This window comes from Eurosta solidaginis, chromosome 5 (genome assembly GCF_040869045.1).
Source record: "Eurosta solidaginis isolate ZX-2024a chromosome 5, ASM4086904v1, whole genome shotgun sequence".
Classification (NCBI taxonomy): domain Eukaryota; kingdom Metazoa; phylum Arthropoda; class Insecta; order Diptera; family Tephritidae; genus Eurosta; species Eurosta solidaginis.
In genome coordinates this window covers 217,344,148-217,359,512 of record NC_090323.1, presented here as the reverse complement: position 1 = coordinate 217,359,512, position 15,365 = coordinate 217,344,148, and the positions used below count along the sequence as shown (strand labels likewise).

The window sequence follows — 15,365 nt, the reverse complement described above, 5'->3', positions numbered from 1 at the left end:
TGCCGTGCGAGTAGAATTCAAATCTTAGCAAATGATTTTTTCCAAATGAAAAAAAAATAAAATAAAATAAGAGATTAAAAAAGTTGGAGAGGTGGAACCTTATGTTATGCCACAAGAAACAGAACAACTGGCTTTAAAATTAATTTAAAAAAATTGTTGAAATAACTGAACTATTTTGTGGATATTCAAGTGTTTAGTTAAACAAGTCATAATAATGAAATTTTAGTTAAAATATAATGTAGTTTGATTTTCAGATCAAAATTTATTTTATAAGAAACCCTTTTTTCACTTACATATATCATTTCGCTCCACCCTAATCTACATATAGGCTGTGCTGTTCTATAGATAACTCAACTCACATTTTGCGAGTTTAAAATTTAAATACACTTTTTTAATCTTAGTTTATTTATATTTTAAATATTTTTGTTGAGTTAACAATAATATAATATGTATGTATGGATGTACGTTTTTTTTATTTATTTTTATTTTTTTTATTTGTGTTTTAATTTCAAGCAAAAGTGCAATAACATTGAATACATTTTTTATTTTTTAATATATATATTTTTTTTACCAAGCTAGAGTATATCAGCAAATAAGTGAAGGACTGCCCTATCAGAAAATATTTGAAGAACGCTCTATCTCAGATTGCTTATGTTTTTAAACGCCCTATCTCAACAACAACAACAACAACAGAACACCCTTTTATGTCTAAACAACGGTTACACAAAGTGCTATCACGAATTCAATCTAAGTTAAATGGTACATTTGCAGCTTAGATAAGACGATTTTGAAACAAGTTGTGAATAGGGCTTTCTTCAAACGGATTCTAAGATATAGTCTTCTTAAATGGGGAATACTAAATTTTTTTTTTAGGTAGTGTGTTTTCGTACTGACAGCCGAGATATCTGATGTATAACGCAGTAGCCGATAATGTGCATTAGGGTGGGTCAAATTTATTGTTGAAAAGGCACATCCAGTTTATGAATCTATGTGTCATACTGAGTAATATTGTACATGGGACCATAGGTCTGAAATAAATTTCGAGCCTCCCTAATAATGTTATGTCCCAATCCCAATAGCGGCTCTCACAAATAAAATACATGAAAATAAATGTCAAATTCGGATTCGGATTGGGATATAAAATTTTCTAACAAAATTAGGGAGGCTCGAAATTCATTTCAGACCTATGGTCCCATGGACAATATTACTCAGTATGACCCATAGATTTAGAAAGTGAATGTGCACCTGAAGTTTTTTCCCCTCATTTTTCCCCCATACAATTTGACCCGCCCTAATGTATATGGTTTAAATATTTAATGATTTGGTTGTTTAACAGATTTAACAATAAAAGCAAGCCCCAAATGTCATATTTTATATGTGCATTCGCTCTGTTAATGTATTAAAAAATTTACAAAGTATGTAAATGTATAGATTTTTAAGATGCTTGAATATTTGCTGATTACCCTTTATTACGGTTTCATATGTATAGTATAATTACAGATTTAACAAAAAATAGTAAATTCAAAGCAGAATATTCAATTTGCAGAAGAGCAAAAAGATGAAGTACAAAAATTCAATCGAAATAATCACTAGTGTCTTCTTCTGAGCTGCCATTTTCATCGCCATCCGCCGCTTGTATAGGCTCCACAATACGGAAATTTTGTAAAAAATCACGCATTGCATCCACAATATTTGTTAATGATTGTGTGAGCTCACGGTATGAGGCAGCACTTTCGGTATCGCCTGTAGCATCTACATATATTTAAAACAAAATATAAATATATTTGAAAATTTGTTGGTAGTTCTTATACACAGACTAAGTAAAACTTTATAAGAAACCGTTATAACATCTTTTAATTGTTATAAATTATATAGTTAATTAGTCTAGAACTAGTACCTAACTTATATGTGTTCCCTAGGATACTGATAAGGATAGGTATATCCCTATCCGTAACGCTTTTCCTATCCCTGTGCTTGAGAAGCGGATTAAGAGAAGAACCAACAGCACGAACAGAGGGAAACAGTAAACCCTCAAATCGCGGGCACTTCAGATATACTCTCGTACTCTTTGCCGCGGGCCACCCCGCTTAGAAACACTTTTTGCTAATTAAAAAACCTTTTTTTCTAAATTTTGACGTTACTGAGCGGGGGTTGAACGCAGTACCTTTGGTGTGGTAGGCGGATCATGCTACCACCACACCATGGCGACGGCCTTTTAAATAATATCCACATTTTAACTTTTTTGTAACAACTTACATTGCATTTGTTAAAAATTTGTAAATAAACAGACTCTGGTCTTTAGATATTCTTCAGGCGTAGGAACAATATACCAGTGGTTTGACTTCTTCTATTCGCTCCTTTGTTAGTGATTCTCTAAATCTATAATTTTCACACACATATGTACGTAAGTTCGACAAGGAAGAAAGCTACCAAAAGACAGAAACACTCTGCTTGGCTTTATCACCAATTTGATAAAACTCAACATCCCTGGGAGTATACCCGAGCATTTTTCAAGCGGAAGTATTCGCCATAATCCAGTGCGCTACTCCAATGAAACAATTGCCATATTCAGTGACAGTTAGGCCGTCCTCAAGGCAATCTAAGCGTTTGAAATAAAATCAGCACTGGTCCTTCAGTGCGTTGAAAAGCTAAATCAACTAGGAGCACATAACGAACTACTATTGGCCTGGGCTCCTGGCCACAGGGGAGTTGAGGGTAACGAGCAGGCGGAGAACCTGGCCAGAGAGGCAGCAACGACACGACCTATTGGTCCCGAGCCGTTCTTGCCAGTAGGCCCGCAGGAAATTAGGGGGCATCTATTAGTAGAAGAAAGGGAAAAGAAGGAAGAACACTGGCGCAATATGCCAGGCCTGAGACAATCTAAGTTACTGTTAGAGGGTTACAGCACAACTCGATATAGGGCATTAATAGACCTCTCGAAAGATAACCTAAAAATCCTAACGGCTTCTCTTGCAGGACACTGTTGACTGAACAGTCACATGTAAAAACTGGGTATAATATCGAACAACACATGCCGATTTTGTGATCGATCAGCGGAGACGGCGGACCATATCCTCCTGGAGTGTGACGCAATCTCAAGACGTAGGGCTAAGTTTATGCGGTCACCATAGCCAGAGCATTCTCACATCAAATCCCTCAAGCCAGGTGAACTGCTAGGGTTCATCAGAGATGTCGGCTTGGATGAGGTGCTATGAAGTAGCTGGGAGCACAATAGACATATGGTCGCAGTGCGATCATCAATTATCTATCTATCTATCCCGTTCAACGCAAGTTTTTTGTGCAAGAAACCATATGAATATCAGATTTTTTCAAGCACATTTGCCTTTTTCTCAAATACATTTGGAAAAGGTATAGTATATATTTACCATCAGCTGCAGCATTTTCCAAATTGGCATTCAACGCCTGTAACTGACGATCCACTTGTGCTACTTCGTCATCCTCATTATGTGGTGGAGGAGCCACTTGTGGTGCTGGTAAAGCATTATCTCTTGGTATGCCACCACCATCAGCATGTGCATTTTGTTGTTGCTGCTGCTGTCCTGCTTGTTGCTCTCTACCACGATTTATTACATTGAATGACGGCATTAACGATTCGAAAAACATGAGCACCGAGCGATTTGTGCCAGTTGTTGGGCTACTGGATGATGATTTTCTGCAAAATACAGCCATATGTATGTATGTACATTTCCAAATGTTTGTAGTTTGTATAAAAAATGTATAATTGAATTATTTTAATTTAATAAATAAGTTTAAACATATTAAAAATCTATATACCGTTCATAGCAATTGACTGAGTCCAGCGGTGGCAAAGGATCATACATTAATATCGGATCCTTTTCCTTAGCAATGAATGGTGCTAACGGCACTTTCTCTTTATAATCAGATAGTATCACATGTCTTAATATAGGACGTGGAGGCGATACATAACGAACTGCACGTTTCTGATTATAATCATCAATTATTTCGTCCTTTTTATCGACAAGATCCAAAATCGTATTCACATTACGCTCCAACCAAGGCAACATATTATTTTGACGCCATACCACTTTGGCACGACAAATGTATAATGATACAAGTTGATGCAACGAAGGCGATTGACTAAATTATAATTTTGAGAATATATTTGTATATGCATATAGAATTTCATAACAAACCTGCTTGATATTGATGAACTAAAGTATGGAGACGCAACAACACGCGAATCTGTATTCACTGACAACTCATCCAATAACGGATATAAAACACTTGGAAACATAAGCAAAGCATACTGAATAGCCTTATCGGATTGTTCACATTCTAAAATAGTACATAATTAAATAAATAAATAATACATGTGTGTATTTAGATATAGCGAATTAAAATAAAATTATTAAAATTCTTCTTCACTTTCTATGCTAAAATAAATTATTGAACTATATGTATCTGCGTTTAATACGTTTCACATTTGTAAAAAGGCTTTAAAATGCGCTGGTTGTTGTTGTTGTAGCGATAAGGTTACTCCCCGAAGGCATTGGGGAGTGTTGACGATGTGATGGTCCTTTGCCGGATACAGATCCGGTACACTCCGGTAACACAGCACCATTAAGGTGCTAGCCCGACCATCTCGGGAACGGTTTGTGGCTACATTAAACCTTCAGGCCATCCCTCCCTCCCCACCCCCAAATTCCATGAGGAGCTTGGAGAGCCTCATCTGTTAGTGAAATAGGATTCGCCGCGGATAGGTGAGGTTGACAATTGGGTTTGGAGAAGCTATATATTGCGCTGGCAACTTGAAGGGTTGCGCTACACAGCCCCTTGAGTCTGGTATTTTAGTCGCCTCTTACGACGGGCATACCTACCGCAGGTATATTTTGACCCCCTAACCCTACCAGTACTAAGCGCTTTGCCTTGTTCTGTTTCCTGCTACAACAAAAACAACAACAACATAGTTTATTGATTCCAAGTGTCAATAATGAGGTAATCTATATTAATATGGAATAACCTGGAAAATTCTTCGCAGTAAAATTAAATTTTTTTCTCGATACTCTACATGTGTAGTTAACTAAAACTACTGATGTTGTTGTTGTAAAGATAAAGACACTCCCCGAAGGTTTTGTGGAGTGTTACCGATGTTGATGGTCCTTCGTCGGATATAGATCCAGTAAGTACCAACAAGTACCATTAAGGTACAAGGCCGATAATCTCTGAAACGATTCCATATGCCCTATTGATCCTTTCTAAATTATAAATTTGTATCGCCAGATCCTTGCCTTCTGAAGAAACAGGATTCGCCACAGGTAAATGAGGTTGACAATTGGGTTGGAGAAGCTATAAATTGCACTGGCAACCTCCTTGAAAGAGTTGCGCTACACAACCCGTTGAATCAAATAACTGAAAGCCGAGCGCACCGATTAATAACTGGCAAAGCATCTGAGGTTGTTCTTGATTTTTAATACAAAAACAACAACAGTGATGCCATTATTTATTAGTTTATTCAGATTGCAAAATCTAACCATTTCAAATTCAAAATTAGGATTTTCTCAAAAACATTTTATTTGTTTTAAATTCCATCCCTTCAAGCTGAATAAAAGACGCTTATGTGCCTACACCTAATATATTAATGAGAAACGCTAATATTTTAATTAAACAATAATAATTAAGTTATTGCTAAACTTTAATATTTATAACACTCACCTCCAAGTTGGCAGAATAACGCCAAGGCGTATGAATAGGCCATATTTGGCAATTGTGATAGATTTCGTGAGGTATCATATTTCTCATAGAATCTGATAAGCCAGGCATATTGTTTGCTACGCAGTGCATAGTAATCAATAACTAATACAATAGCCAGTGGATCTACCTCGGGGTTAAGATTCAAAATAAGTTTTGAAATTTCAAAAGCTGTACGACAACAAGCACGTGCTTCCAAGTATTGCGCATGTTTAAATAAAGCAATAAAAAATGAACGATTCTCTTGGCGACGATAATCTAGACGACAATTGCCCGATGTCAAACTAAAGCTGGGATGTAAAGAGGACTCTAGCACTAGAACGGCGCGTTCAATTAATTCCGAGGCTAAGCTATAGTTTTCTGTCATTTTGCCTGATGGCGTGAAAAAAGTATAATAAATGTTATCAATATATAGTTATTTGACAAACACACATTTATTTTTTACTAATCACTTACACAATTCGCTCAACTGTATTAATGAATCTACATGATATGGGCAACGCCGAATCAGACTTACAAAGAAGTCAGAATCAGTACGTTCGACTGCTTGCAAAAACATATTCTGTACGCTTTGATAGTATTGACTGTGCTCAAATGCAAACCATTGAATCTTTTCCATTGTATTACTGCTACTAGTAGTTGCTAATTGTTCCGGCAACTGTACAGGTTTCATTGTAATGATGTTCTTTGTTATTGGTGGCCAAGATTCTTTAGCGGATACCATGTATGTGGACTTTAAGGTCAATTTTTGGCGACCACGTTTATTTCTGTAAAGGATGATGAAAATTACTTGTATACCATCAAAAACAAATTAACCATGTTTTATCTTACTCAATTCTAACAACACGTTTGCCAAATGTGCGTCTTAATTCATTTTGTGGATTCAAATGCTTCAATTCAACGGTTAATAATGACTTGTCGAGCTCTATGTGTGGAGGTTGAAGTTTTTGATTTTGGCTAGTGGCATCGTGGACTTTACCAATAAGCGAATCTATGTCGCTCAGATATTTATCAGTTAGCTAAAAAATATAAATAATAAAATAAATATCCACAGAAGTAAAAAAATTAAGTACATATCGTTAGGTTAATTCACAAAATCCCTACCCAATAGATTTTATGTATGTACATTAGGGTGGGTCAAATTTATTGTTGAAAGGCACATCCAGTTTCTGAATCTATGGGTCATACTGAGTAATATTGTCCATGGGACCATAGGTCTGAAATGAATTTCGAGCCTCCCTAATTTTGTTAGAAAATATTATATCCCAATCCCAATAGCGGCTCTCACAAATAAAATACATGAAAATAAATGCCAGATTCGGAAGAATCGAAATTCATTTCAGACCTACGGTCCCATGGACAATATTACTAAGTATGACCCATTAAGCTGGGTTGATTTGCATGGGCGAAAGTTAACCCATATCGCGCCATCGATTTTTCGATAGGTTTTGGGCTCAGGAAAGAAAGATCCACTAAGCATACCCGAAAAAAAAATTTTCGAGCCTGCAAATTTGAGTTTTTTGCTTTTTTTTTTCTTTGATTTTAAGGGTTTTTTTCATGACCTACTTAAAAATTTTCATTTGATTTTAAAATTTTCACGTATACCCTGTCCGACTCAAAATTGTCCGCTAAAAACTTTGGCGATAACAGTTTTTTGAAAAAAACTAATTTTTTTTGGATTGTGAGGAGTGTTTTGGTGAAAAAATGTATTCCGCCCATCCGTCTGTCCGTTTGTTTGAACGCAAGCTAGTCCCTCAATTTTTGAGATATCTTGATGAAATTTGGTAAGCAGTCATATCTTGATGGGGATTTAACATTTGTCGGAATCGACCGGGTCGGACCACTATAGTATATACCTCCCATACAATCGATTTTTCAATAAGATGGCTTTCGCTATTTCTACCTCATTTTAACAGCTAGCAACATCAAATTATACCACATATTGGGCATAGATGGTTGTCTGAAAAAATCGTCAAGATCGGACATATTTATAATAGAAATCGATTACAACCGACTGTTCAGGTAAGAGGATTTTCATCATTTTTTTCGAAATCGATACATGAAAATATTATAATCAAAAATTTTTTAACTAGGTCTTGAAAAAAACCTTAAAAATCAAAGAAAAAAAGTCAAAAGTTCAAATTTTGGAGGCTCGAAAATTATTTTTTGTATGCTTACTGGATGTGCACCTGAAGTTTTTTTCCCCATTTTCCCCATACAATTTGACCCGCCCTAATGTACATATATTAAAGTATTGTTAGAATCATTAACTATGTAGTTATGCCACTTTTTAAAAGCCATATCCGCATGTAGTTATTGCGAAAATAAAATGTTTTTTACTTCTGTAAAATCTTAAGTTTGTTGGTGAGTGCCTTTTTAAATTATGCTAGTGATATTATCATTGGGGTGATCGTAAAAAATGTGTCAAAAATGTTCTAGTTCCGGAGCCTTCTGTATTTATAGACGGGCAAGGACTATAAACTTTGATAATTCTCCAAAAAACCATTGGAGTGTCAATTTCGTAACTGTAACAAGATAATACTGGAGCTTTTCATATCCGACATCATAAGGATAAAAAGACATTTACTTCAAAGCACTTCCGCCTCTCCCTTAAAGCCGCGATTCTTGAAACAGATGCTGCAAGAGAGATGTATTAAGCTGCTCACAAAGGGTTCAAATAGGAAAATATTTTCTGTTAGAGAAAACCCCCAAGTGAAGAAGATCGTATCACTGGTTATGTCCGGTGCACCTGGTATACTCGTGCCTGAAGATTCGGAGTTTCCAGAAATATCTTAAACAGCGGAGATCAAATGATTTTTACCCGAAACCATTCTAGGGAATCTAGAGAGGTAAACCACACCTCCTTTTCTTCAGGGTTGTAGGAGTACTCCATTTCATGGATACGACAACTCAAAGCAGTACTGATCCAATGAGCATCTGTGATTCAAAGTGTATGCTTCACCTATCCAACCTTTATCAGCCTCACCTGTCATCTTACATATATGAATGTGTATGTTAACACATTTGCTTTGGTGACTATAATTTACCAAGGAGGGGAAAGAAAGGAGTAAAATCAAAAAGTTCGCATGTCAGTTAGACTAGTACTGTTTTATACTAAACTCAACGTCTACGCCCTTAATTTAATATTTTAACAACAGTTTTTTGCCAAAACCGTTTGAATCTGTTCCCGCTTTTGAATTTAATCAGCAAATACAAAATAATAATTTAGATAGATAGATATATAGAAATAGAACAGAAATAATAATTTACACAAGACAACCTCGGAAACAAAAATTAACGTTTATGCCAAATTTCATTAAAACTCCGCATGCGAACATTTGTCTTTCTGCAAAATTTATGAATTCAAGTTTCCCTACATTGAATCATTTGACCTACTAAACTCGCTTTTGAATGAACTCACCCAAATTATTTCGTTGAGCTCCCCCTTAAACTGTAAAAACCGAACTATAAAATCGCCCTCACCTCGTTATCCTCGCTACTTATATGATTGCCGGTATATTTAGTCTTCTTCTTGCGCTTTTTCTTCTTCTTTTGTTTTGATGCGCCTCCGCCGCCAGCTCCAGTCGGAGGGTTCGCCGCCGTTGATGCATGTTCAGTTTCGTTATCGTCTTCTTTTACCTCACTCTCGGAGAGGCTTTGTTGATTCAACTGGTGCGATGAATGGATACAGAAAAAGAAAAACAATACATATTAAATTATATAGGAAAATATTTCATTCATCAAATTGCTGTAGTTTGCAAGTACATTTAAAGTGCAGATACTGCATAAGGTTCTTTTAATCTATTACCAATGTATGAAATTAATAAAATATGTATGCTCTGCAAAAGCTTATAGCATTAATTACTTAAGTACTGGAACGTACCAGATCAAAAGGATTGAGATGTTTTCCTCTAGTGGTTTCTACTTCACCATCTTCTTCACTTAATTGGTCATCGTCGCAATCATTTTTGACATCAAGTATTAAATCCTTCTCTGTACCACCTTGTAATTTTTTTAATGCTCGAGAGGACATCTTGCAATTTTATTGAAATGTTGTTGATGCGATGACGTATTCACATTTATTTGGATCGGTACTTCTCTATTATAATATTTTCAGTTTTATACGGATTTAAATTATAGTTCATTAACTAACCTTGCCAAATTATTATCCAATTAAGATAGAAATTCACAAACGAGGGAAATGTGAAATATTTTGTTTTGATAGCCTTTGCTAATGGATGAAAATCAATATCCTCCGTGCAAATGTTGTGCTTTATCGTCTTAAACATTGTAAATTTTACCAAGTAGCGCAACTAACAGCTGATCGGTGAAAATTCGACATTCACACGAACAGTTCTCGACTCAGTTTCAAAACAAAACTTACGATTATTTAACTCAAATTTTAAAGTGAGATAATCTTTACGAATTTATGTACATAGAATATATAAGGCGTTTTTGTTGTTATTAAAACAGTAGTTTTATTTTTATTAAAGCTTTTATAAATTTTTTTTTTAATTTTGAAAAAACACCGAACACCATTCCTTCATTTTATGACATTCGACTGCCTAGTCCACTGCCTTCCACTCTATTCGCAACATAACCTCTGTTTAAGTTGCCAAACTATATAGTAAACAATGGTCTTAAAGTTCTTTTGACATTCTCTTGACATATGAAAAAACAAGTGTTACGAAACGTCGTTTGGATGTTATAAAAGGTCAGTTAAACTTCCTTAACCTAACGCCATAGTCCATACCCATATCCATAACCATCTCCATCGTGATTGATTAATGGTGCCATAACATAAAACAGCTGACATTTTCATACAAATTAGGGAAAGTCAAAAAATCACAAACATATTCCACAAAAAATAAGTCTCTTAGTCAAATCGTGTCTAAAACAATAAATAAAATATACAAAAAGTTAATAAATTCACCAACTCAAATATTTTTAAGTTATGGATATGGCGAAAAGCCAAAACCCAATTGGTTGGCTATGACATGGTTATGGCTTTAGCGTTATGGTATGGCAACATTAATCGATAACATTGATTTCCATATGGTTGGTCGATCAGCTGTTTTATCTGGTTATGGATAAGTCACTATAAATTGGCCCTTAAAAGGCTAGTAAAACTTCCTTCACCCCAAACGCCATAGTCGTAACCATACCCATATCCACAACCATCTCTAATGTGATCGAATAATGGTGCCTTAACCTAAAAATCGTGAAATTTTATAAAAACGATGAAAACGAAAAAAATTACAAACATGTTCACACAAAAAATAAGTCTCTTAGTCATAACTTTCCAAAACAATGAATAAAATCTACAAAAAGTTATTCAGACCAATTCTAAATATTCGCGCGGAATTTTGTTCTGGCGGATTTTTTTATTCCCTTGGAAAAATTCTTCCAATTCTTTTCTCCTAGGAAGAAGAATAATTGGGGAATAGGAATTTTCGAAGTCAGCTGTTTTTTCAATTGAAATTTCGTTGCGCATTTATTATTTTGTTTAAAAAATTTTAAAGTTTAATTATTGTTGCCAATTTGTTTGAAATTAAGAAATAAGGTATAAACAATGGACATTATTGCGTTTCATGTGGTATTCACTGAAATAATAATAATAGTAATAATAATAATTTTATTTATTTACGGTCTTTAAGACCTAGTTCAAGGTAAAAAAAAAAATATTTATATAAATAAATTGTATACATTACATGCTTAATTACTTACAGTATAAAAATAATTTTGCTTTAAACTTATTAATATTTTCACAGTCTTTTATCGCATTTGGTAATTCATTGTACATTTTATAACCTATATATTCTAAAGTCTTCTTCGCGAACTCCGTTCTTACTCTAGGCAGTCTTATATTTCCGCTGCTTCTAGTTCCATAGTTATGTATTTCATGATTTAAATGTATTCTCCCGTTCAGATAATTCGGTGTTATTCCTAATTTAATATGATGTATAAATATGAAATAATATATCGACTGTTTTACACTGAGCCAATTTAACATATTTAGCATTGTAGTTTTTGGTGTTCTAAGCGAACATTTTAAAATTAATCGCATTGCCTTGTTTTGTTGTATCTGCAGTTTTTTTATTTGTGTGTCATTTGCTACTAGCAGGATTGTTGGACAATAGATAAAGGGCGGTTCAGTAATTGATCGATACACTAATATTTTGTGTCGTTGACTAATATATTTACAAGTTCCGTACATAAAACCAATTTTTTTTGCAATTTTGTTTTCTAAATAAAATATGTGTTCTCCAAATCTAAGGTTTTTGTCGATCCACACTCCTAGGTATTTGATCTTGTCTACTTGCTGAATTTCAACTTTTCTTATCTTCAGAGTAATATTGCTAAGGTTATTGGCACCCATAATGCTTTGATTTTTGCAAAATATCATACTTTTGGTTTTATCCACATTCACTTTCAACTTTCTATGGCATAGCCATTTGTAAAGGGAGTCTAGGTCTTCTTGCATTTTCGATACCGCAAAGCCCGCACTTCTTTCACTGATGGTTATCAATGCATCATCCGCAAATAGTCGAATATTGCAATATTTCAAGCATTCTTTAATATCGTTAATATATATTGTAAACAATAGCGGTGCCAATACTGAACCTTGCGGTAGCCCAATATATACATCAGCAACCGGTGAAACTGCACTTCCAATTATCGTCTTCTGTTTTCTATTACTCAAATAGCTTCTGAACCATTCCAAGGCTTTTCCTCTTATTCCATTATTAAACATAACATTCAGCAGTTCCTCTCTATCCACAGTTTCAAAAGCACGTTTTAAGTCTAAAAAGACTGAGATCACAACTTTCTTGTCAGTTATATCCTCTTTCCATTCCGCAATAACCATATTCAGTGCGGTTTCGCAAGAATGGCTCTTCCTAAACCCAGATTGTTCAGGTATAATAATTCGGTATTTATCTAGATATGCCACTAATTGATTTTTAACCACCGTTTCCATAATTTTTTCATCTGCGGGTAGCGTATTAATTGGGCGCAGTTCCTCCGGCCTTACTGTATTTTTGACTTTTTCCGCAGGTACTATAGTTGATACTTTCCAGCAATTTGGAACAATGCTACTGTTTATTGATTCGTTTATTATATCTTTGTAGAAGTGAGCAATGTAAATCATGGCATCTTTAAATACCCCCTCCGACAAAAGCCTTTTTCCACCATATTTGTTTCTAAAAGATTTAGTAATGTTCATTATATCATCTAACTCTACGTCGGTGAATTGAAAAGTTTCAATTGCATTATTTACACTTGTTTCTACCGCAATCGGAATTATTTTAATGCTATCATTAATTTCAGCTATGCTCTGTACAAAAAATATATTTAGGGCATTGGCTATATCGTATTCCTTCTCGAGGCATACCGTTAATTACTATTTTGCTAACGACCTTTTTGTTATCGGTGAGCTCAGCAAGATCTTTTAAAGACTTCCACATCCGCCTCATGTCTCCTGCACTATCGAGCACTTTATCTTCCATATATTTCTTCTTTTTATACATAACAGTTTTTTTATATATGTTTTTAGTGCCATTATAATCCACCCAGTTGCCAGTATTTCTAGCAGTATTATAGAATTCAAGTTTTCTTTTGTGCAGTTCCCTTAGCTCACGGTCATACCACTTATTCCTCAGTTGTATTTGGATCCTCTTCTCATACGTCAATGCTTGCATAGCTTCAGTTAAAATATTGTTCAGGATCTCAGTTCTACGTTCTACTCCTACATGAGACACAGAGCTAAAGTCGCACGTTCGCAGCTGATTTAAAAGATTTTCTGCGCTATAGTACTCCCAGTTGGTGACAGTAGCAACTTTTCTCATTTTGCAATATTTAGCTGTTGGTACTTTGAAATGAATTGTTTCATGATCGGAAATTTTATATTCACTTACATGTTCAGTTTTAACTTGCTCATTATTGCTGAACAATAAGTATATTTTCGTAGAAGAGTGCTCAGTTATTCTTGTGTTGAAATTTATTCTTTGTACCATAGCCATTTGTGCAAATAAACTTATAAGCTGGTTTGAGTATGTTGATGATATATTCATATTAATGTTAAAATCCCCAACTATTATAATGTTGTCAGATTCCCTGAGGTGTTCATTGATGACATTGTTTAAGTATGTCATGAAGTCAGCATCACTGCTATTTGGTGAGTGATAGAGTACACCAATTTGCCATTTTAACGCATATTTTTTAAGTTTTATGATAATGCACCACACATTCCTGTCAGTAGCTTTATTACACACTATGCTATATTGTAAATTTTCATGTACATACATTAGAACACCACCTGTATGTCTACTGTGGGAATCGCAGCGGGTGAATTTATATGTGGAAATGCATAGCTCAGAATCCATGATTTTATCTGTTGTACATGTTTCCGCGCATAAAACAATGCTGGGCTTTTTTTATTTCTATAAGATGTTCCAGCTCTAGCTTATTTGCTGTAATACTATTAATATTAAGATATATACAGTCCAAGTTGAGCACTTTGTTACGCAGGTTTGTATTAGTTTTTGACTTGTGTTTTGTGGTTACAGATTCCCTCGTTGGTTGCTAATAGCCAATCTTCCTCTTCCTTGCTATGAGCTTTTGTTGATACACAGGACACATTCTGTCCATGGAATCGTGATTTTCGTCAAGTCCCAAATTTAATTCTTTATTTGCCCTGATGCAGTTGATGCATTTATTTATTGCTTCTTTATTGCATACCACATATTTATGCTCACCCAAGCATTTTGTGCATACTTCTTTTTCTTTGCAGTCACTGGCTTTGTGATTGAAGCCTTTGCATTTGAAACAACATAGTACTTGCACTGCATCATATACTCTGCACCGCTCCCAGCCTACATTGAGCCTTTCTCCGGCTAGTATATTCATAAAAGCTTCAACCTCCACTTCAAGTACGGCATTATAGTAAATTTTCTCATTTTTTTTAACTTCATACTGCTTGACAATTTTTATATCTGTTTCGGATAGACAATTATTCTGACGTTTAATTCTCTGGGTAAGCTCATCATTATCATACTTGAAATTTATACCAGTTACAATAACGGTTGGTTTCACTTTCATAGGAATCTTCACATTGTAGTTATTTCCGAAGCTGTTCTCAATAGCATTTTTTATTTTCTCACGATCATGGTAATTTGCACTTTCTACAATCACTACACCGCTTTGTCTTGCTACTATATTTGTAATTTGTAGCTCCTTTGGATCGACATTCAAGTTTAGATAATTTTTGGTTTTTTCAGCACCTTGCTTTGTATTCGGCTTAACTATTAAGGGAACAGCTTTTCTAATCTCTGGCAACGCTTTTGTTACAGCTGCATACGATGCCTTGGCTTCAACATTGCCGTTTCTCTTTATTTCTGTGCATATTTTTTTATTTTCATTACTAATTGTTTCAATCATTTTCTTATTGTCATTTTTATTGCTTTTTAACTCTTCGCATACTTGCTCACTGCTTCGCTTGAACCCTTCTGTTATTTCGCGGATTTTTTTTTACTTCTTTCACACTTCTTTCGCAAGACTCTTGAGCTTTTTGCATTGCTTTGATTCTTTCACTAAATGCAACTTCCACTGCTTTAAGTACTTGTTTAATCTCTCGC

At 34.8% G+C, this 15,365-nt stretch overlaps 1 protein-coding gene across 1 annotated transcript; it reads right to left on the bottom strand.

Moving 5' to 3' along the window:
• Positions 1–1,451: 1,451 nt before the first annotated feature.
• Positions 1,452–10,037, bottom strand: Nulp1 (Nuclear localized protein 1). The gene is made up of 10 exons (XM_067788255.1): positions 9,884–10,037; positions 9,614–9,829; positions 9,214–9,399; positions 6,562–6,749; positions 6,187–6,497; positions 5,695–6,102; positions 4,176–4,317; positions 3,796–4,119; positions 3,387–3,673; positions 1,452–1,752 (listed from the first exon to the last, which is right to left on the bottom strand). Exons 2-10 carry the CDS (start codon positions 9,761–9,763, stop codon positions 1,574–1,576), a joined length of 2,175 nt encoding a protein of 724 aa, XP_067644356.1. The 5' UTR covers positions 9,764–9,829; positions 9,884–10,037; the 3' UTR covers positions 1,452–1,573.
• Positions 10,038–15,365: the final 5,328 nt, after the last annotated feature.